Source organism: Panthera pardus, unplaced genomic scaffold (genome assembly GCF_024362965.1).
Source record: "Panthera pardus isolate Hobbes unplaced genomic scaffold, ASM2436296v1 HiC_scaffold_20, whole genome shotgun sequence".
Classification (NCBI taxonomy): domain Eukaryota; kingdom Metazoa; phylum Chordata; class Mammalia; order Carnivora; family Felidae; genus Panthera; species Panthera pardus.
This window is the reverse complement of record NW_026526766.1, coordinates 43,335,415-43,358,394: the sequence shown is the minus strand read 5'-3', so window position 1 is coordinate 43,358,394 and position 22,980 is coordinate 43,335,415. Positions and strand designations below refer to the sequence as shown.

General features: G+C 42.4%; 1 protein-coding gene across 7 annotated transcripts in view; it reads right to left on the bottom strand.

The window, feature by feature from the left end:
* The window catches only part of ADAMTSL1 (ADAMTS like 1), an 873,125-nt gene that overhangs the window by 73,810 nt on the left and 776,335 nt on the right, over nt 1–22,980 (bottom strand). For all 7 annotated transcript variants that reach the window (XM_019415409.2, XM_053907974.1, XM_053907973.1 and 4 more), the window contains one exon: nt 9,457–9,585. In XM_019415409.2, coding sequence (XP_019270954.2) covers nt 9,457–9,585 — 129 coding nt within the window. The remainder of the gene's footprint in view (nt 1–9,456; nt 9,586–22,980) is intronic.

Genomic DNA, 22,980 nt, shown 5'->3' with positions numbered 1-22,980 from the left:
GGGCGTCTTCTACCGTCCTTTGGCCAAACTAAATAATCTCTGACCTCTCTGTGGTCTCAAGATCTTTTCCCTTTTAAAACTCACACTGATGAGGCAGGAAGAGAGAGGCCAGTTAACAGAACAGGAAGCGGGTAGCTGGTAAAGGGCGCTTGCCAGGGTGGAAGGAAAGTACCCAAATTCTTTGCAGAAAGCATCGATAAACCTAAGAACCAGAACTATACCTCGGTGAAAAGGAACGGTTGACAACTACATGAAACAAACATTAACAGTGAGTAAGCGAAGCTAGACCCAAAAGAGTACACACTGTATGATTTCATCTCTGGAAGTGAAAAACTAAAACTGATAACATCAATCTAAGTTGTTAGCCATCAGGGTGATGGTTCTTCAGAGAGGAAGGGATGAATGGGGAGGGGCTGGAAGTAGGGCCTGGTGGCTGGTAATTCTCTGTGTCTTGACCTGAGGGCTGGTTCTGTGGGCTTGGTAATTTTATGATAGGTACCCTTTTCTGTATAGGTTATTATTACACTTCAGTAAAAAGTTAAAAGCTACAAAATATTAGTATGTTCATGGACTAAACAAACGAAAGTGCCAGAACCTTACCAGAATTGACACCACACGTAGAAAACAAGCCTCTATTTTTTGGAGCATATGTTTTTTCTTTTTAAAAAAATTCTTGGTTTAGTTATTTTGAGAGGGAGAATCCCAAGCAGGCTCTGAGCTGTCAGCACAGAACCCAACGTGAGGCTCGATCTCACAAACCTTGAGACCATGACCTGAGCCAAAAGAGTCAGATGCTTAACATGCTGAGCCACCCAGGTGCCCCAAGCCTATGTATTTTCTTAGAACAAGAAAACATGGAACTATGGTCAGTAGCACCACAGAGAAAGAGACAAAAGGGAGTGACAAAAAAAAAAGTGCTCTCTCTTCAATCCAAGTTTCTTGTCTGTGAGAGAGAGTTGGGGAGTGTGTATAGGAGTTAGGATAGGGTACCTGCCTTTAGAAGTTGGGCTATGTCCTCCTCTAGGGGTGTCATTGATTGAACATTTGTGTTTCCCAACATATTCAAATGTTGGAGTCCTAACCACCTCCAATGTGATGGTATTTGGAGGTGGAGGCCTTTGGAAGTAATTAGGTTAAGATGAGGTCATGAGGGTAGAGTCATCACGATGGGATTAGTGCCCTTATAAGGAAAGACCAGAGATCTAGCCCTCTTTCTCCATCATGTCTGGACATAGTAAGATCTCTAACTGCAATCCCGGAAAAGATCTCTCAGCAGGAGCTGGATGGGCTGGCACTTGATCTTAGACTTCTCAGTCTTCGGCACTGTGAGAAATACATTTTGGACACTTAAACCACCTAGTCTATGGATATTTTGTAATAGCAGCCTGAGTAGGCTAAGACAAGGAGATGGGCTTAATTCTTTAGGAAGCTTCCCTATGGTTGACATGCTGGTAAGCAAGCCCCGGTTCAGGACGAGCTTTCTGAGATAGTCTGCTTAGAAGGCTCCATAGGAGGCTGGGCTCTGAGTGAGGTGGGAGACAGAAAATCTGTGGCATCAATTCACAGGGCTTTGGGGGGCAGAAAGCTCCATTTCTTGCACCACTTAGCCTGTTGGCCCAGCTCAAAAAATTTACTCAGAAATCTGGGGCATGTATCCAGCCTATGTTTATAATGTCAAATCCTGGTTAATGGTGGGGGGGGGGTCAAAACCAGGAAGAGTCAAAGGGCTCAGTCCTTAGTCCTGTGCTGTCCTGTGTTGGGGCTGGATTCTGCCCTTGGGGCAAGGGTAGTGTTACCCTTAATGGGCAGCCTACTGGTGAGAATACAGACCTGTGTACCTGTCACTTGTCCTTGAATCTGATGAAGAATTTATCAGCAGTCTATTCTGTAACACCCAGATCAAGAGCCCTAATTATGGACCCCGGGGCACTTGCTGCTCCTGAGCTCCAGTAGCGGGAAGTGGGGTGGAGGTAGGAAGGAGGTCTCACACTCCCTCACTAATGACGAACTGCCTTGTGTGAATTCACTGGCATCCTGGTGGCTCTGCTGCCTCAGGTGGGCCTAGAGCAGTGGCTGAAGGTCAAAATGTTTGGCCAAGATCTGTAGGGCCTCCCTCCCTATTATGAGGAACAGAGGAGTAACTCTCTGGTTTTCTCTTTTATTCAGATCACCAATAATTGAGTGAGAATCACTAAGGATCACCAAATTGGCTGGAAAGAGGAGGCAGGGCAGCTGAAAGGGAGTGAAGATTTAGATACCGCATCCTTCAGGTCACATCAGGGAGAGGCATACCTCGTGATGCCTGATGCTCAAATGCAGGAAAAGGACCAGGTCGGCATGGCCTCTGAATATACCTGGACAAAAGATGCAGGTAAGGGGCAGAGAAGCTGATTTTTCATTGCAGCACCACTAGGGAGAGCAAGAGAATCATGATGCTTAGCCATGCCAGCTTGGACTTTGGACCCTGAGCTCAGTTTTTCCACTGGGGGAAAAAAAATCCACAGGATTCAAGAGAAGGCCTCTGAAAGGTAAGCTGAAGAAAACATTCCCTGCCATTTCTCTCCTGAAAGCACAAGGAAAAACGAGGCGCTACAAATCATTTTCTGCGAGTATTTCCCTCGCTATGAATTGCTCACACAGCATGTATGCTGGAATGTTCTTGCGAGGACTGCTGTGGGCAGCAAGCACACAATCCCCAATAGGAATGAAGGCTGTTCTAGAGCGAGAGAGGCCGAGTAAGAGAGCTGGACTAAGTGGGTCTTCAGTTTCACTAAGTGAAGGGGATGGGGGAGGGTGGGGGGGAGAGGGGAGTGAACCCCCTCCCCACAACTGTGCTGATGGGGTGGTGTGTGTGTCTCCAGTGCCGACACTCATGAGGCTCTCTCCGCAACAAGGACAAATCCCATAGCAAGGCTCCTGCAGGGCGTCCTTCTCTGGAAGCAAGCACCTGTGATCCTCCTACAGAGGCAGAGACATGTAGGAGGAGAGCGGAAATGGGGAGGGCGAGGGAAGGTGAGAAACAAGAGGTGGAGGGAGAGAGACCTGGAGCCATTCCTCACTTCCCCAGGAAGTGGGTGCAAGCTTCTTCTATTCCTGTAACCCCATGATCTCGGGGTGTTTGCCAGAACAAGACAGGGTGCTTACCAAAAGGACAGTTCTTCAGGTGAGGGGAGGAGGGGTCTTGGGAGACATAGAAATATTCCGGATAGCAAAGAGTGGAAAGAGGTTGTCCCCAGTCTCTGTACAACTAAAACCATAGAGGTGACAGCAGTGCCGAAAGAAGAGAAATTATGTAGGAATTGTTCTTTAATACATTTATTAGCAAATCTCTGTCAGGCTCACTCAAGTATGGACCCGCGTTGGGAATTTGCTGATGGAGGAGCTGTGTCTGGTGTCACGTTTTAGGGGCTTCCTGTCTGGGACTGTGGGCCTTAGGCAGAAAATGACACCAGAAAGATGCTTTAGAATCTTTTGAGTTCTTTTCATGATTGACTCTGACATCTTATAAACACAGAAGAAAGGAAGAGGGAAAATAAGTGAGGCCTCATAGAGCTCTATTCTCCTCAAGAGATGACGACGACACTTGAGAAAACATCACCAGCCATTGTTGAAGCCAGTGTCCCTTGAAAAGGTACCAGATACACATGCTTAATCCTAATGTTCAGAATACCTGAACATGGGTAATGTGCAAACGTCAGGAACTGTGCAAAACATCCTGAACGTGCTAGAGGAGAAACAAACATTTGGTGAACATTTGCTATAAGCCAAACGTTTTATAAACATAATCACATTTTTCAAAGAGATTAAGAAATCTGCCTAAAGTGATGAGAGTTTGGATCCCTGAATGATTACAAGGGGACAGAGCCCCTGTCCCTTCCTACTCCTCACCCCATGACCTACTCACCTCAATCAGTGACCTACAAATGGCAGGGTGGAGATCCAAACTCCTACATTCAATGCCACAGATCCCCGTCTGTCTTCCAACATACCCGACTGCCTCTTTAAAGAAGATCAGAATTGCTACACTATTGTTTCTGCCCTGTCAAATCCTTACTTTCTACTTTGAGAGTTAACCTTTCTGCTATAACTATAACACCCAGGTTATTCTTAGGAGAGGTTTCTAGAACCCATGTGTGCTGGCTTTGGTAGCTCCCTTTTTGTTGAGAAGCTGGTCAGGTTGCGGGAGATTTTTTTTTTTTTTTCTCTTTGGCTGTTGTGATGTGACCACACATTTTACTGAAAGAAATGTCTAAAAAATGACAGAAAATATACTCTACCACAGAGCAAAATACAAAGCTATGTTGTTGACAAGTTACTTGGACAGGCTCCACACTCTGGACTCCCTTGGTATGATTTCTGTCTAAAACAGCGGAGGGAAAAAACTCTGCTTTTACTTTTTCTCCTCCGTGGTGTATCTTATCAACAAAACAGTGCCCTGCCTGTGGCTTGAAAGGATCAATAAAAGTGGTGATAATGGGTTGTAACTTGATATGATTATAAGGATTAGTGCCTTTAATCTTCACAGAGCTGCTAGGTAGGGTGATGCCACAATACTTTTTAAAATCCCAGACAGGATATTCTTGCTAACCGCTTGTTACATTTGGAACGCTGCTTGGTCCTTGGCAGCCTGTCAGCATCTCGAGATGGGGTGTCCATTGCAAGGTGCTCCTTGACATGATGCACTTTAGAAGCTTCTTTGATGGGTTGGTGCAAGAAAAGGAAAGGATACAGTAACTTAAATGGCAGCCTTGGCAATTATTCTAAAGAACTGCCGAAGTCTGGAAAGGAGGTTTTCAGCCTTCCACACTTCTCCACACTGACGGTGGCAGACACTGGCAGCTGTTCATAAAACCTGTTTTCTTCTTTTTCCTGGGTACCCCTCTAGGCTACACTGTTCAATATCCTTTGTAGCGGTGAGTGACCATGTGGCAAAGAGGCACTGTGAGAAGTGCCAATGCGTGCTGGTTCTAGGTGTGGCCCTCAAAAGCCTTCTCAACCACCTTCCACGTTTTGTTTTTCCCCTGTTCTGGTTGACAGGTTAGAGATAACCCCTGGGGACACCTTGGAAGGCATATGTTGAAAATAACAGAGCCGCCAGCATCCCACGACCCTGAATGACTGGGTGGGGCAGCCACTCTTTGGACTCTTAGCTAAACAACGATAAGCTTCTATTGTGTTTGACCCGTTATACATTTGGGGGTCTACTTCTTATCAGAGTCTGGACTATCCTAATGAATATCCTGCCCATCACTGATTCCTCAACTGTTTATTTCTATATCACTAGTCCTGATGATTTTACCCACTAAGCTCTTGCAAAGCCTCCTTTGCTCTTAGGATAAAATCCCAAATTGTACCATAATCTATGAGAGCATGTAAGAGGTAGCCCCTGCCTGCTGCCCCCCCACCCTCCAGACACATGTCGTGCTACTTTCTTCTCTGCTCTCTGTACTAGAGCCATACCAGCCATATTCTACGCCTTTAGATGAAGCCTGTTCTTTCTACCTCAGGACCTTTGTACATGCTAGTCCCAAATGACTGAAACACTCCCTCCTCCCCTAACCCTTTATCTCCTACCAAGTTTTTTGAACTCAAATAGAGAAAAAGTGTGTGAGTAGTACAGTGGTTTGGATCACTTTTCAAGAAGACTGCTCATCATACTCACTGCTTAATATTTTTTATGTTTAAGCGTTGGGAAGAATTTGTGAGGCTGCATCTTACAAATTGAACGCATATATGTACAAAAAGTTATTTAATGAGAAATGGCTAACAACTCTAACATGTAAGGACAGAAGTTAATCTACATAAATTATGTCATATTCTGAATATAGACTATAAAATAGCCAATAAATTATACCCGAAGAAAGCCACAGAGCCACTGTATTAGTAAAGTAAAAGTCATTCCTAATGCCCTTGAGTGTCACAACACTTTTGACTGGAGACTCAGCTCAAGGGTAATTTCTTTGTCCAGCAAATTCACAGACCAACTGTGTAATCAAAAGTAGTCTTTTTCCCACCACTCTGAATAAATATCTTATTTAACAAAAGGCATAATGACAGAGATACACAGGTTCATTTTGGTTAACCATGATGAACACAAATGGTTCTATGAATAAAAATAAAAATAAAGACTGTAATGTGCCCAGCCAGGCAAAAACTGGGCGCGACCTGAGACCTCATGATAAGGTCACCAAGAGTGAGTCTCTGGATGTAGTCAGGGAGACAGGGCACCAGGTGGCATGGAAGAATTGGCCAAAGCTGGTTTCAATGCCCCCAGTTCCCCATGGTGAATACTTCCTTGCCTGGATTCTGGTTCTCTCAGTCGCCTTTAGGTGCCCACTTCCTTGTTGCGCTGTCCTTGATCCCCATTCTTCTACTCCTACCAACCTCACCCATCAAGAAGAGAGCCGGCATGGTCCATTTTATCTCCGGTCAGTGCTCTGTCGCTGAGGCATGTGCTCGAAGTGACCAGGTGAGGAATGATGGTTCTGCACAGAAGGCCTTACCTGCACCAGCAGTCCCTGCACAAAGGGCAGCCCTGTCAGAGGTTTTATCTGACTCTTCATCTGGGACTACAGGGCCTGAAGGGGTGTGGCTATGGAAGGTTTCCTGATGAGGCTGGACATGCAGGCCAAGGGAAGCTTTACAAAAAGAAGCTAATGTAGGATGACAGAGATTTATATTTCTGATTTCCTGGAGCTACCAGAATATTTCAGAGAAAACCAGCCTGGCCACTGTTTGGAAACAAAATGCTTTAGAGTAAGATCTTCCTCCTACCTATTTGAAAATGGGTTATCTGCTCTTGCACTGTTGGTGGGAATGCAAACTGGTGCAGCCGCTCTGGAAAACTGTGGAGGTCCCTCAAAATATTAAAAACAGATCTACCCTGTGACCCAATAATAGCACTGCTAGGAATTTACCCAAGGGATACAGGAGTGCTGATGCATAGGGGCACTTGTACCCCAGTGTTTATATAGCAGCACTTTTTTTTTTTAATACATGAAATTTATTGTCAAACTGGTTTCTTTACAACACCCAGTGCTCATCCCAAAAGATGCCCTCTTCAATGCCCATCACCCACCCTCCCCTCCCGTCCACCCCTCATCAACCCTCAGTTTGTTCTCAGTTTTTAAGAGTCTCTTATGCTTTGGCTCCGTCCCTCTCTAACCTTTTTTTTTTTTCCTTCCCCTCCCCCATGGGTTTCTGTTAAGTGTCTCAGGATCCACACAAGAGTGAAAACATATGGTATCTGTCTTTCTCTGTATGGCTTATTTCACTTAGCTTAACACTCTCCAGTTCCATCCACGTTGCTACAAAGGGCCATATTTCATTCTTTCTCATTGCCACGTAGTACTCCATTGTGTATGTAAATCACAATTTCTTTCTCCGTTCATCAGTTGATGGACATTTAGGCTCTTTCCATAATTTGGCTATTGTTGAGAGTTATATAGCAGCACTTTCAACACTAGCCAAATTATGGGAAGAGCCTAAATGTCCATCAACTGACAAATGGATAAAGAAGATGTGGCTTATATATATAATGGAATACTACTTAGCAATGAGAAAGAATGAAATCTGGCCATTTGCAGCAACATGGTTGGGACTGGAAGGTATTATGCTAAGCGAAATAAGTCAGGCAGAGAAAGACAGATACCATATGTTTTCACTCATAGGTGGATCTTGAGAAACTTAAAAGAAGACCATGGGGGGAGGAGAAGGGAAGAAAAAAGTTACAGAGAGGGAGGGAGGCAAACCATAAGAAACTCTTGGATACTGAGAACAAACTGACGGTTGATGGGGGGTGGGGGAGAGGGGAAAGTGGGTGATGGGCATTGAGGAGGGCAGTTGTTGTATGGAAACCAGTTTGTCAATAAATTATATTAAAAAAATGAAAATGGTCTATCTGGCTCATAAATCCTAAGTGGAGGTAAAGCCTCTGGTAATGGGGTAGAGATTGGAGATCGAGAAAGCCCCAGAACAGGGTGCCAATGCCTGTCCACTGTGTACACTGAGCATGACTGGGTAACCTGGGTTTGGGTGTGCCACAGAAGAGTACAGCCACTGAGGACAACAAGCAGGGGACTGTAGCTGGGCCCCGGTACAATGCATTTCTCTGCATTGTGGCAGTGAAAACCCTTAGGGTAGATGTCACCAAGTAGTGGTCCACAGGAAGGGAGGATCAGCATCTGGGTTTTGTAGGATTTTTTTTTTTTTTTTTTTAGGTTTATTTATTGAGAGAGAGAGAGAGAGAGAGAGAGAGAGAAAGAGAGAGCAGGGGAGGGGCAGGGAGAGAGGGAGAGAGAGAATCCAAAGCAGGCTCCACACTGTCAGTGCAGAGCCCAATGAGGGGCTTGAACTTATGAACCATGAGATCATGACCTGAGCCAAAATTAAGAGTTGGGCACTTAACTTAGCCACAGGCACCCCTGTTGTTTTTTAATTGGAGGTAAGTATCTTTATATAGAGCATACTACCACCCCCTACTGTCTACCACTCCTCCACTTTCCTCTGACTTTCTGTTCCCTATAGGCCTCTGGGTTTGCAAGGCCAACTGGAGGGCAATTCCTGTATCACCACTCCTAACAGCACCGGATGTTTTCATCAATGACTCCTACCCACTTTTGATGAGAGTAAGCTCCAGATTCCTGCTGGTCTTACCTCTGCCATCTCTCTCATGTTCCTCTACCCTTTACCTTTCTATCACCAGTGCCCTGAGTTCAGGCCCCCATTACCTCTTCTCTAAACTTCTCTGACAGCATTTTTTTTTTAAGATTTTATTTTTAAGTAATCTCTCCACCCAACATGGGGCTTGAACTCACAGCCTTGAAATAGAGTCACATGCTCTATTGACTGAGCCAGCCAGGTGCCCCAACTACTATGACAGCTTCTTAACGGGCCTCTCTGTTCCAGTATCTCCTATCTTCAATCCATTTTATGCACTGCTGTTGGCTTCGTCTTCTGGAAGTATGGCTCCTTAATGTCACTTTCCACCCACCTTTTTCTGAACTCCTTGGCCAAGCATTTAGGGTCTCCCATGGCGTAGTTACAACCCACCTTCCTAAAGTTTAAGCTCCTACACACCATTTCTGTACTCTGGGCTCCAGCCAGACCAAAGCACATACTGTTTGCTTCTATCTTGGGGCTTTCTTACTTCCATGAATTTTTCACACTCTTTTGTTCACTTGGAACACTCTTTGCCCCCATCTTTGCATGTTCACATTCTATCAGTGTGCAAGGCTGAAATAAGAAACCACCTCATCCCAGCCAGAATTCATCTTTCCTCCTCTAAACTTCTGTAGCCTTTTCCATTTTCAGGGTGACTGAGGCTCTTTCCTTAGCTTTCCTACTAGCCCTGAGTCCCTGAGAATAGAATCTGTATTTATCTTTGTATCCCCTGACCTAGCACAAGGCTCCATTAATATTTGAACAGATGAACTAACACATGAATACATTTCTCACCTGCAACTTGGCAGTTAATGGTCACATTCACTCCTTGAACTGTTTTGATGGTGCTTCCTACATCAGCTGTGATTGCAGGCTCCTCAGTGTTGATCACAGTCACTCGTGATGTCTTCACTAGTGGCTTTCCTGAAAGTGGGAAGGAATGTGAGATTTTACTAAATGGTGGCTATGGGCTTGGGTCATTCACTTGAAACATGGGATGACCCACAATGAATAACTAGCATACCAAGGCTTTTCCCACTAACCACGTTTTCCTTTGAAAAAATTGTAACTGCACAATATAGCAGCCATCCACCCACCTGCTCGCCCACCATAGAACTGTCAGAAAAAGAACAAAGATCGAAGAATCTGAAGATGGAGAATAGTATCTAACAAGCTGGGATGATTTGTGATTTGTGCATTTTATCGTTAAATTAATAAATGATAGTATATATTCTATTTTAAAGGCTTATTATTTTTTATGCTTTAAAAAATGTTTATTTATTTATTTTGAGACAGAGAAAGACAGCGTGTGCACAAGCAGGGGAGGGGCAGAGAGAGAATCCCAAGTAGACTCTGCATTGTCAGCACAGAGCCTGATATGGGGCATGATCCCATGAATTATGAGATCATGACCTGAGCCAAAGTCAAAAGTCAGAGGCTTAACTGACTGAGCCACCCAGGTGCCCCAAGGGCCTCTTGTTTTCAATCAATTTTTTTACTTTGAGATAATTATACATTCACATGCAGTTGTAAGAGATAACACAATCTTGTGTACTCTTTACCTAGATTCCCCCAATAGTAACATCTTATAAAACTATAGTATCATAACTAGGACATTGACATTGATAAGTTAAGCTAAAGAACATTCCCATCCCTAAAGGAGCCCAAATGCTGCCCCAGCCCTGCCTTAATCCTTTGGTAACTCTTAATCTCTTTTCCATTTCTAAAATTTTGTCATTTCAAGAACATTATAAAAATGGAGTCCTATGGTACTCTAATTTAAAAAAAAAATTTTTTTTTCCACTCAGAATAATTCTTTGGAGATTATATGGGGTCTCTAATGGTACCATGGTTGTGTGCTTGCTTCACTTGTTGAAGGACATCTGGGTTGTTTCCTGATGTGTCTATTTAAATAAAGCTGCTATAAATATTTCTGTACAAGTCTTTGTGTGAACATAAGTCTTCATTCATCTGGGATAAACGTCCAGGAGTGCCATTGCTAGGGCATACGGTAGTTGCATGTTTAGTTTTTAAAGAAACTGCTGAACTGTTTTCCAGAGTGGCTATATCATTTCACATTCCCATCGGTAACGTATGAGTGATCCAGTTTCCCTCCATCCTTGCCAGCATTTGGTGTTGCCATTAGTTTTAATTTTAGCCATTCTGATAGGTGTGCAGTGATATCTCATTGTGGTTTGAGTTCCCATTTCCCTGATGCTACTGATGTTGAATATTTTTTCACGTGCTTTCTTGCTGTCTTTATATCCTCTTTGGTAAAATGTCTCTTCGCATCATTTGAGCAGTGTCTAACTGGAATATTATTTTCTGTTGAGTTTTGCAAGTTCTTTACATTCTAGATATTAGTCCTCTGTCAGATACGTGGTTTGCAAAGACTTTCTCTTACTGGTATTGTGACAGTATTTACGTTAAACTACTGTATCAATCTGGGGGGAATTGACATTCTATGTTGAATCTTCGAATACACGAACACTGTATGTCTATTTATTTAGATCTCTTTTAACTCCTTCCATCAGTGTTTTATGGTTTCTGACACACACGTTCTATATACATTTTGTTAGATTTATACCTAATTATTTTGATTTTTTTTGAGGGATGGTAAATTACATTGTATTTTCAATTTCACTGTTCACTGACAGTACATAGATATACTGCTGATTTTTGTATATACTGTAACCTTGTTAAACTTACATGTTAGTTCCAGGACTTGTTGTGGGTGGATTTCTTATAATTTTCTAAGTAGGTGATCATTTTGTCTGCAAATAGTGTTATTTCTTCCTTTCTGATCTGTATGCCTTTCATTTCCTTTTCTTGCATTATTTCACTGGATAGAGCTTCCAGCCCTGAGTAAGAATGCTAGAACTGAATAAGAATGCAGAGTAAGAGTGGTGATAGTGGGTTTGGGGTATGACGAGTGATTTTTAATTGATACTTGGACATTTTCATATGTTATGCAAATCTGGATCTTATTTAAGCCTACTGTTTTAGTTGGCTTTCTCTGCAACCACTAAGGTGGGGGAGCAGGGAAGGGCTACCTTATTACTACCCAATGGAAATAGAGGTCCAGATTCTCCAGCTGCCTCCTTTGTCACTCAAATGGGGGACTCCTCTGTCGAGCAGAGCAGTGGTGGGACTTCTGGCTCCCCACATGGTCTCTCCTGGCTCCACTGTGGGAGGGCCCTTAGTGCTGTTGGGTAGTAGGTCAAAGTCCTGACTCTCCAAGAGGCCTTCTGTAACACCACCCCAGAGTAAAGGGTAAAGAAGGTGTCGCAAGGTGAGGGTAGAATTCCAGGTTCCCAATGTGCTTTCTACCCTGCTTTTCACCCTGTGGGGATGAAATTTGTCTTTTCTGACACCACATCCATGGGGGTACTGAGGAACAATCACTTCACATCAGATGAGGTGAACTCTAGGTTCCCCACTCAGTCTTTGCTGGTGTGGGTGGCAATGAATCATGGTTTTTTGTTTTGAAGTAGAGCTTCCCAAAAGTTTTCTGTCTGGTTAAGCCACCCCTTTCCCGGTCCTCTGGCTAGAGAGAGAGGTCTTCGGTTGAGGCATTTTTTTCGTGTTCCCATTGCATCTGCGGATGGCTGGCTTCTTCAGCTCTGAGTTTGGGAGTTAGGAGGCAAAAAGAGAACCCAAGGAGGTAACAACTGTGTAGTACCACAGTCCCCAAGGTCTCTAGCCAGTCTGCTTTTTCTTCTCCACCTTTGAGTCTTCAGTTTGTTTTATGTATAGTCGCCATGGATTTTAATTGTATTTAACAAGAAGAATGGGGACAAGTGCATGTGCGCCACCTTCCCGGAAGTAGAGGTTCTGTGTACGTGACATTTTAATGGGCCTTTATCAGCTGGGGCTAAAAATCCAGCACTTTGTGTACACGGCCACAAGATACAATTAAAAGAACCATTTATTAAGCACCTCGGGGAAATAAGGGTCCACATGAAATAATATTTTATGTACCCTAAGCTTACTTCTTTGTAAGCCAAATGGATTTAGTTTTGTTTTAACCATTTAATAGGCAGGACACTACAAGGTTGTTCCCTCTTCTGTACCTTCATTAACTGTGAAGAAACCCCTAACTCAACAATGCCATTTAACTTGCTTTTTATACTTTATGTTTTCTCCCTCATCTATTTATCCATCATTCCTGCCTGCACTGTCACACAGCCTCCTGTTACAAGCTGTCCTCTTTCTTCTCCTCTTCCCTTTTAACTGTGCTTTGGGTATAGGTTGTTAAGCTCATTAAAACTATGTTCCAAGGCAGAAGCCTGAGTAAGGTCTGAATACGTGCATAGGCTTTCCATCCTTATTTTGACTGTTTAGGGGTCTTTTTCCTTATCTTACCTGTATGTACTCCATATATACGAGACCGTGTAAGACCTGAAGTGCAGATGAGTGACTTTGAACTATGATGGTTTCCAAGAATAACACAGGGTGATAATAGGGGAATAATCTGGAATGACAGTGAATAAATCCCAGCGTATTTTCCTTACCTCCCTACCTGCAGAAAGCTCCCTGCTCTAACTCCAAATATACCTTAAGCCTAACCCGCCCCTCTGTTGCTATAATCTAATGTTGTCACCTTCTCTGGCTGGACTGCAGCACAGCCTAACTGATCTCACTTCCACCTGTCACTATAGTCTCTTCTTGTGACAGCTACAGTGATCTTTCTCAAACATGAATCCGATTATGTAACTCTTCAGTTTAAATTATCCAGTGCTTTATCAGTGCGCATAAAACAAAATTTCAAACTCCTTTTCACAACCAACCGTGTCCTCTATGGGTTCAGGCCCAACTGTCAACCTCTCCTACCTCACTGGAGCCACACTCCCCATCAATCACTGCTCTGGCCACACTGACCTCCTTTCTCTTCCTAAAACATTGGCTCATGTACCAGGGGTCTTCCCTTTTCCTGACAGTCTCTAGGTACAGACTTCTGCATGGCTGTCTTCTCCAGTTGTTCCTCAGGTGCAAATAATATCTCCTACTGGGACCTTTCCTAACCACCCCATCTAAATCAGGCATTCCTTTATCCCTGGCCAGTCATATGTCTCTTACCACCAACTTCATAAGCAAAGAAATATCCGAATTTATCATTTATTTGTGTATTCTCTGTCCCCATCCCTCACCAAGTAACCTCCAAAAAGCAGGGATCACATCACTCTTGTTCTCTTCTTTATTCCTACTGCCTAATCCGGGCACATTGGTAGGTCCTCAATCAATATCTAGTAAGTGAATATATGTGTGCGTTTTGTATGCTATGTGTAGTCTGAATTTGTTTTTGCTTTCGTAACAACCCCGAGGCAGGTAAAGTACTTTTTTTATGTAATCAAAGAATTGAGGTTCAGAGAGGCTTCACGGATTGCCCAAGATCACAGAGCAGCAGGTAGTAGGGGTAACCTAGATTTTTGACCTAAAGTCTGGTGCTTGTTATACGGAATCTCCAATCCTTGTCTGTGGACTGGCTGTCTCAGAACTCCCTGGGTACTTATTAAAAACATAATCTTCCTGCTATAATACAAATTGCCTCACTGTGCAATAAAAACAACGGTGCCAATGGAGAAAAGTAGGTAAGGGACCAGAGAGTTTCAGGCTTACAATTACTAAGTTATTTTTCCTATAGGAATTTTAATAATAAAGTTTTTTTTATAGCTGCAAGTGTATAGCTATAAAATTCAAATGTCACTGAATTAAATCCAGCCCTTAATTAATTATATTGAGTTTTTGCTCAAAAGTAATGGCCTTTTGTCCTGTCACTAGAGGTGCTCTCATTTGCAGAGGCTACTTGTACATTTCTCCCTACCTTCATGATCCATTGTTAAGACAAATCACATTACCCAAGTATTTGTAATTATAAAATACTGTTTCTTTCTCTTTTTTTTCTTTTTAATGTTTATCAATTTATTTTGAGAGAGAGAGAGAGAGAGAGAGAGAGAGAGAGAGAGAGCGAGCTTGAGCAGAGGAGAGGCAGACAGAGAAGGAGAGAGAGAGAATCCCAAGCAGCCTCCGTACTGTCAGCACAGAGCTCCACATGCGGCTCAAACCCATGAACTATGAGATCATGACCTGAGCTAAAATTAAGAGTCAGATGGTTAACCAACTGAGACACCCAGGTGCCCCTGAAAATAATGTTTATCAACCTCTTACATCTATTAGAAAAAGCTTGTATATATTACTGAGTCCCATTCCAGACCTGCTAAATTTGAATCTTAGGTGGTTTAAAACCAGCACACAGGGCAACAACTTTGACTTGGGACACAAAGTTTCTCCCTACCCCAAGAGTAAGGCAACCGTGAGATGGTTTTAGGTCCCCTTTGATTTACTCCACCGTGGTTCCCAAGGAAACAGATTCATCCAGTGTGCATAACCATGCCATTCCAGTATACAGGAGAAGCTTCGCCAGTGACAGAGTTCAGACTTCTGATAAAGTTTTCTGTCCTGGAATGGAAGCTATAATCTCCATTTTCAACAAGTTCATAGGTAATTCTGATACACAGCCAGGTTTGAAAATCAACAAATTACACTCTTCTGTAACTGATTTCTCTGATTCTGGTGAGTTGGAAAGATTTCTTTTAAGAGAACTTTGCTAGTTCCTATTTGAAAATTTCAAGTTGGACCTTGATTTTAATGGTCAGCTAACAACAACAACAACAACAACAACAACAGCACCACCAGCAGCAACAACATGAACCTATTCTAGATCATCTGGATGATGACCTAATAAGTGAGTGCTGCTAAGCGATGCCATGCCTAGGTTTGTGTCTGATTATATTCACATTAATGAGTTTGACTTGAAAAAAAATTTTTTAAATGTTTATTCATCTTTGAGAGACAGAGAGAGACAGAGCATGAGCGGGGAAGGGGTAGAGAGAGGGAGACACAGAATCCGAAGCAGGCTCCAGGCTCTAAGCTGTCAGCACAGAGCCCGACACAGGGCTCGACCTCACAAACTGCAAGATCATGACCTGAGCCGAAGTTGGACGCTCAACTGACTGAGCCACCCAGGCGCCCCTGAGTATGACTTTTAATTATGGAAGTTAATTAAAACGAAAAAAAAGACTAGAGATGCACAGAGGGAGTGAGATGATAAATTAAATGTTTGTGCTAAGACGATGTTCAAAAACAAAAGTCATGGCATGCTGTACTCAGAATGGCTTTCACAGTAGGCAAAACAGAAAAGTCCCACGGGACTTGGGCCGTGACGGCAGGGCCTCTGCAGTGTGAGGGGTACCTGGGCTGTCGGGCTGGTGGGCACATGCTGCTGGCAGCTCTTCCCTTCTTCAAGTCAGCATCAGCCAGCAGAGTAAATTCACGCTCACTGATGTAAACTGATAGGGTTTATAGATTAGGCTTTCCTTTAATCTATGCATTTCTCTTACAGCTGACTAAGAGCGAGAGAGAAGGAGATTAAGCCTAGTTATACATGCCTAAGAGAAACAAAGAAGTGGAAACAAAGGCAAGTGTTTCCATTTACTGGGCCTAATATGAGGAATCAAGCCCGTCCGAGAGAGTCAGACCTAGAAACAGCAGCATGAAAGGAATCGTTTTTGCTCAGTTCAGATCTCATACCCCTTAGCTGTTGGATCATGGTTCCTGTTAGAAGTCATGTGGAAGAGGGGAGATAGAGCCTCACTAGTGATAAGCAAGGGCAGCCCTTGTCACAGGGTGAACGTGAGGCACAGTTAAACCCGTGTGTCGGTATCCAATGGTGTGCTACCTTGTGATGCCTCTACAGCAGAGGAGTTCGGCCACCCAGGCACTGTCCTTACCCTGAAGGATGAGCAATGGAGAGACAGGTATGGATAAATGAGCAGCCCCAGGAGCAAATGCTCAGAAATACATTCCTGGGTGTAGCCTAGGTTCTGGCTCATGCCTCTTTCCCGCATGTGTGGCTCTGGGTAAAATCAAAACCCAATGGGAAAAAATCTGAACATATGTGCCTGAAAAATATCTTTGGCCCAGTATAAAGGTGATTGAGAGAGGAGCCAGAGGAGATGGAAGGTTTGTTTTTTGAGTGCAGCCAAGAACAGAGAGCATTGTGAGTAACTTTTTCTCAGGGCCCAAGTCCAGGCCTCTGCTAATAGGAACTTTGTTTTTAACAGCATGATGCCTTCCATTTTAGAAGCTCCGGCTGAGGCAGATTTACTACTAACCAACTCCTTTCTTCTTCTCAGTCACACAGCTAGGTCACTTCTCAGCCTCTTTGCAGTTAGGTGTGAGCAAGGTACCAAGTTCTAGCTGATGGAATGCGAGAATACCACTTCTTGGCCCTACCTTTGAAATCCACCCTGAGCAATGATTTATTTCAGACTTTATGTGAACAAGAAACAGTCTATCATATTTAGCCATCATATATTTGCGGGTTTTTTTTTTTTTTTTGTTACAGTAGTTAGCAAGCGCTAATTAATCCAGGCTTAGTGAATATCTGTTAACTCACTGAATGAATCAAATGGGTCCTTCTTTCAATTCTCCTAACCTTATGAGTCACAAACATCATTTGAAAATGGTTCTTTACTATTGTGAGCCATCAAAAGTGAATCATACTTCAAAGACTTGAGGTTCTTACTGTGTAGCTGGAGGCAATCTATGCTGGGAAATGTGCATGTACGTTCATTCCCAGGCAGAATGGGACATGTTGAAGATGACTGTGGTACAGGGCAGTGACAGAAATGGGAACTGTGGGCGGTGGGTTTAGAGACTACCTGAGAGCTCCAGAACGGATGTGTCAACGGCACATAGGTTTGAGATTCTGAAGCCTGAACTAGCGATTGGCAGAGTCCTCCTAGGGTACCATTCAGGTATGGACTCTGGGTAACGTGCATGAGGACTGAGCAGCAAAAAAAAAAAAAAAAAAAAAAAAAGCATGATAAACTAGTGATGTCTACAGTGGGCATGGGCACGAGAAGGGGCAGCCCACACATCAGGTGTCTGGACTCCATCACTGAAGAGTGACCTTAGGCAAGTTATTTAATCTCTTTGTGCCTTGGTTTTCTACTTCTATGACTGCAGAGAAGAATAGACACATTAATGTATGTAAAGCTGTTAGAAGGATTCCTTAGCACAGTATGAGGTTTGAATAAATGTTAGCGATTATCGGCATCAGATCTGCAAAATGGGAGGAAATGCTGTGACGGTGTTGGGAACTTCTGGTAAACTAAGAAGAAAGCAAGTTTAAAGAAAATAAAGAGGAAATGAACAAGAAAAAAGAGAAGGATCAAATCTGTTAGTGAGAAGGAACTCAACTGTTTCAATTTTGAAAAACTGTGAAGGTTTCAGGATAATTACAAAAAGAAGAAATTTAAATACGATGGATTCTCCTGAAACTGCCATCAGCATCTGGACAGACACAGAGAGCTTAAAAGTCACCCTGGGGTTGGTCTTGTTGGAGACCCCAGAAAGCATCTACTTGCAGAGAAATGAGACTGCGTATGCTAGGCTGACTTGCTGGGGACCCCTGCAGTACAGTTCAGGAAGCCAGCTGTGATAGCCACAGTGGCCCCAAAATCTCAATTCAGGAGAAAGGTGAAGAAGGTAGTGACACCCACTAATGAAAAGATTAGAGTATTCAGCAATGAGGTGTTACAAATGTCACATACTTTCAATATCTAAAACAAAGCAAACTGTATTCAGCCCAGATTTAATCAATGGATGATGTCTTGTAATAAATGAGACTATCCAAACAATGCCATAAGAAATGCTCACTTCTGTAAGTATCACCGGTTTCTCACACAGGCCACTGGAGGTAAATCTGCAAAAGCTCTCTGAAGTGAGAATTCCCGGTTGAAGAATTTGAGACTCATGAGTTAAATACAGTTAACCACGATCAGTGCGATCTCATAAAAGCCCTTATAAATACCAACATCTTAGACATCTGAAATTAGTAATGATGGATACTGACTATTACCAGTTACCATCCCATGCCGGCCAGAAACTTTTCAGGATCTGGCTACCTGGCAATTTCAACAAGAGTTGCTTTGTTACAGATAATAGTTATACTGAAAAGCATGATTTTTTCCCCTTAGTCTGGTTCTCCTTCCAAATACCTTTCACATTTTATAGCTCAGGAGTTTTTAACTCCTTCCTGTCCTGCTGTCTCTCATGTGGGGTCTCCTCCTCTTCCGTCTCCTGCCTCCTGATTGGCATCTGATCTTTCAGTCCACTCTGCTTACCCTGTCCCCTTTCTCATCACTGGTCCTTTGGAAAACTTTCCTCTCACCTATTATTTTTCTACCACTGCAAAAGCTGTACTTCTTTGCTATCTAGTCTTCTGGTTTTCCAAAGAAAGGAATAAATTTGTAAATGCTAGGATTTCAGGTACGGCGAGTTTATAGCTGGTAGTGGTGGTGGAGTGGGGACTGCTGTTCTTGATTTGCATGTAAGAAATTCATAGGAGTCTTAGGTCTTCAAGAGACTCACGTGTGCATCTGTTTAAAACCCCTCTGTTTATAACAAGGACACAGATTTATAGTTCTAAATCTGTTTCTAAATTTTGAAATGAGGCAAATACTTTGCCTAGAATCTTATTTATTCCATTATTACAATAGTTTCCTTTTTTGTAATAGCAAAAAATAAATGCTTCTCTTTCATCCAAATTGTTACATGGTTTTAGTTAGTGTAATCTAATAAATTATTATGCTTTGCATAATACTCTGACAACACTGGGAAATGTGGTGTAACATGTGATCAGAGAATACAGAAAACAAAATACAGAAACCAGACAGTACTGGTAAACTCCAGGCTATGTTCACAGCACAGACATGTTTAGCCTCAAAATAATTTTTTTTTAAAGTTTGAATTAGTTGAGCTTAGTTAAAAATGGAGATCTGTGTCTGTTTTGGTTTGGCTTATCTGGAAAAATTAGGAGGTCTATCTATATGCATTTTTCTATGTCAACAGTTAGATGAAAATGAGCTATGCCTTTCAGACAGGGTATGCTAGGCAGAATAATGCCCCCCACCCCCCAAAGATGTCTGCATCCTAATCCTTGGAATTGGTGTCCATGTTATGTTGTGTGGCAAAAGGAAACTAAGGTTGCTAACCAGCTGACTTTAAAATAGGGAAATTATTTTAGAGTATTTAGGTGGGCTCAGTCTATCATATGAGCTCTTAAAATCAGAAGAGGGAGAAGTGTGTCAGAGAGAGGCATCATGAGAAGGGCTCAGTCCACCATTTCTAGCTTTGAAGATGGACGAAGAGGGCTAGATGCCAAGCAATGCAGTAGCTTCCAGAATCTGGGAATGGCACCCTGTTCATAGCCAGTAACAAACAGAAACCACAGTCCTAGGTAGCAAGGAATTAAGTATTGTTAACGATCTAAATGAGGAAAAAACAAAAAGCAATCTCCCCTAGAGCTTTCAGAAATGAATGCAGCCTGTTGACATCTTGATTTTACCTTGTGAGACTATACTAGACTTTGACCAAAGAACTGTAAGATAATATATTTGTGTTGTTTTGACAAAGTTATCACTACAACAAAGAAGGTATATAAATGACCAGTAAGCACAAAAAAGATACTTGACATCATTAATCATGAGAGAAATAGAAATTAAAATCACAATGAAATATTCTCATTCATGAGCATGGTTATAATAAAAAGAATGGACAATAACAAGCATTGGCGAGGATGTGGAGAAACTGAAACTCTCATGCATTGCTGGTGGAAATGCAAAATGGTTCGGCCACTTTGGAACACAGTTGGTAATTTCTTAAAAAGTTAAATCCAAATGTGGCACATAAACCAGCTATCCCACTTTTAGGTATCTACTCCCAAGAGAAAGGAAAACATAATTCCACACTGCACGTGAATGTTCACACAGCATTATTCACAACATACAAAAAGTAAAAACAACCCAAATATCCATCAACTGATGAATAAAATGTGGTATATTCATACAATGGAACAGTATTCCACCAAAAAAAATTTAGCATATGTGTTACAATGTGGATGACATTTGAAAACGTTATGCTAAGTGAAAGTAACAAATGACCATGTATTGTGTGATCCATTGATATGAAATTCCCAGAATAGGTACATCGATGGACACATACATCAGTGCTTGCATAGAGCTAGAGGAAATGGGGGGACTAGGGAGTGATAGTTAAAGGGTATGGATTTTATTTTCAGTATAATGAAAATGCTCTAAACTTGAGCAAGGTGATGGATGTACAACTTAAGGTACTAAAAGCCATTGAATTATATACTGTCAATGGCTGAATTGTGTAGTATGTGGATCATTTTTAAAAATTTTAAATAATTTAATAATTTAATATTTTTAAAAAAAAACAATAACCTTGGATCAGAGTGATGGTTACACAACTTAAAAATTTGCTAAAAATGGGGCGCCTGGGTGGCTCAGTCGGTTAAGGCTCTGACTTTGGCTCAGGTCATTATCTCATGGCTCAGGGGTTCAAGCCCTGTATTGGGCTCTGTGCTGACAGCTCAGAGCCTGGAGCCTGCTTCAGATTCTGTTTCTCCCTCTCTCTCTGTCCCTCCCCTGCTCACGCTTTTTCACTGTCTCTCAAAAATGAATAAATGTTAAAAAAAAAAAGTAAAAAAAATTTGCTAAAAAAAATCACTGAATAGCACACTGACAATGGGTGATATAAATTATACCTTGATAAAGCTGAAAAAATAGTTTTAACCCAATTTAATCTATTTGTGATGATTCGGGAACATTGTGACTATTAATTATTTGGCACTAAAAATGAGAGGAATTGGGATTTCTTTGACCTTGCTATCCTGTTTAGTTGGTGTGCCTTTAGTATAAACATTGTAGGGCCTAAGGTGGTGGTCAGGGCTCAGACTCCTTTTCAGAACATTCCCAGGCTGTGTGGCTTCCTTCTACTCTCTTGTTTTCAATACCATTTCCTAAAGATATTTTTTGCCATTGTTAGTGTGACATTTACCTCTTCTAATGATTCAGGTGGAGTCGATGATTTCTTGGAAGACTAAGGCAGCAAGTGGTGCTGTCCTCGCTTTTTCTGCATGTTCCACTGCAGAATCCTAGACAAGTGACCCCACATCTAGTACAACCATGTGATGCTGCAGCGTTTCTCAGAAACAACTAATCCAGGCTATGCTATATCCTGCTATCTGTCCAACCACCCATCCTTCCCTCATTCCTTCGCACAGATGTGGGCATCACTTTTTCAGAATTTGAGACAGGCTAGTTTGGATCATTTGTACTTTTTATGTTTGTTTATTTTGAGAGAGCACGTGAGCAGGGGAGGGGTAGAGAGGACAGAGAGAATCCCAAGCAGGTTCTGTGCTGTCAGCGTGGAGCCCAATGCAGGGCTCCAGCTCATGAACTGTGAGATTATGAACTGAGCTGAAATCAAGAGTTGACGCTTAACTGACTGAGCCACCCAGGGGCCCCAGGATCGTGTGTACTTCATTTCCTTTAGTCTACTGAAAAGCAGAGCAGGTTAATTGGATTCTCCTGCTAAATTCATGCCCATTTTATCTAAGTTCTGTAAAGACTAGTGCTCTGTAGTAGGCAGGCTACACATCTGTGCATACAGAACAAAACTTAAGGACGCTGATTACTCAGGATTATATCAGATAATAAAATCCCTTGATGGCAGCTTGGATTAGTCAATAGCCAATACCCTGTGGTCCAGAGCACCATCTGGAACATAGCCAAACTTATCTACCTTTCCCTCCGATCCAGAGCACTGGAGAAAACCTCCCTTTGTTTTTGCCACTGGTGACGAAACCCTCTCTAGCCATCTGTAAAGAAAAGCCCTTCTCTGGTTAACAGAATTGCTGGCTAAAAAAAATTCAGAAATGCCAATTTAAAATGACTTACATTATAAAACCTTACAAAACTGCTCATCTTTTATTGCAGCTACTAAATCATGATGGGGAGGGGGCAGAGAAAGAAGAATTTCAAGGACAACTGCCTTTTTATTTTCCTTTTTCTTTTCTGTGATCTCTTTATTAGACACAGTATGTGTCAGCTATTCAACTCATCAAAAAGCAGAAAAGCATGCCAGGAAAGGAGAAATATTTTCTGTCTCTCTCTTCCTGTGAAAACTTCAGATGAGCTCATCTGTGTTCTCTCTTTTCAATGAAAGATAAGCTCATCCCTCACCTTCTTCCCATTTTCCAGTGATGATGTCAGGCAGGCCTTACAGTATCTCTTTTGTGATCTTATAAAATCAATGACAACCAAACACGTTTCCCTCATGGCTATGACCTCATCCATGGTTTACACCTGGACAGGACTCATCTGCATTGGTAAGTAGAGCTAAACTCCACTGATCCAGACTGAAGCAATTTGCCAGGAAACTACTGCT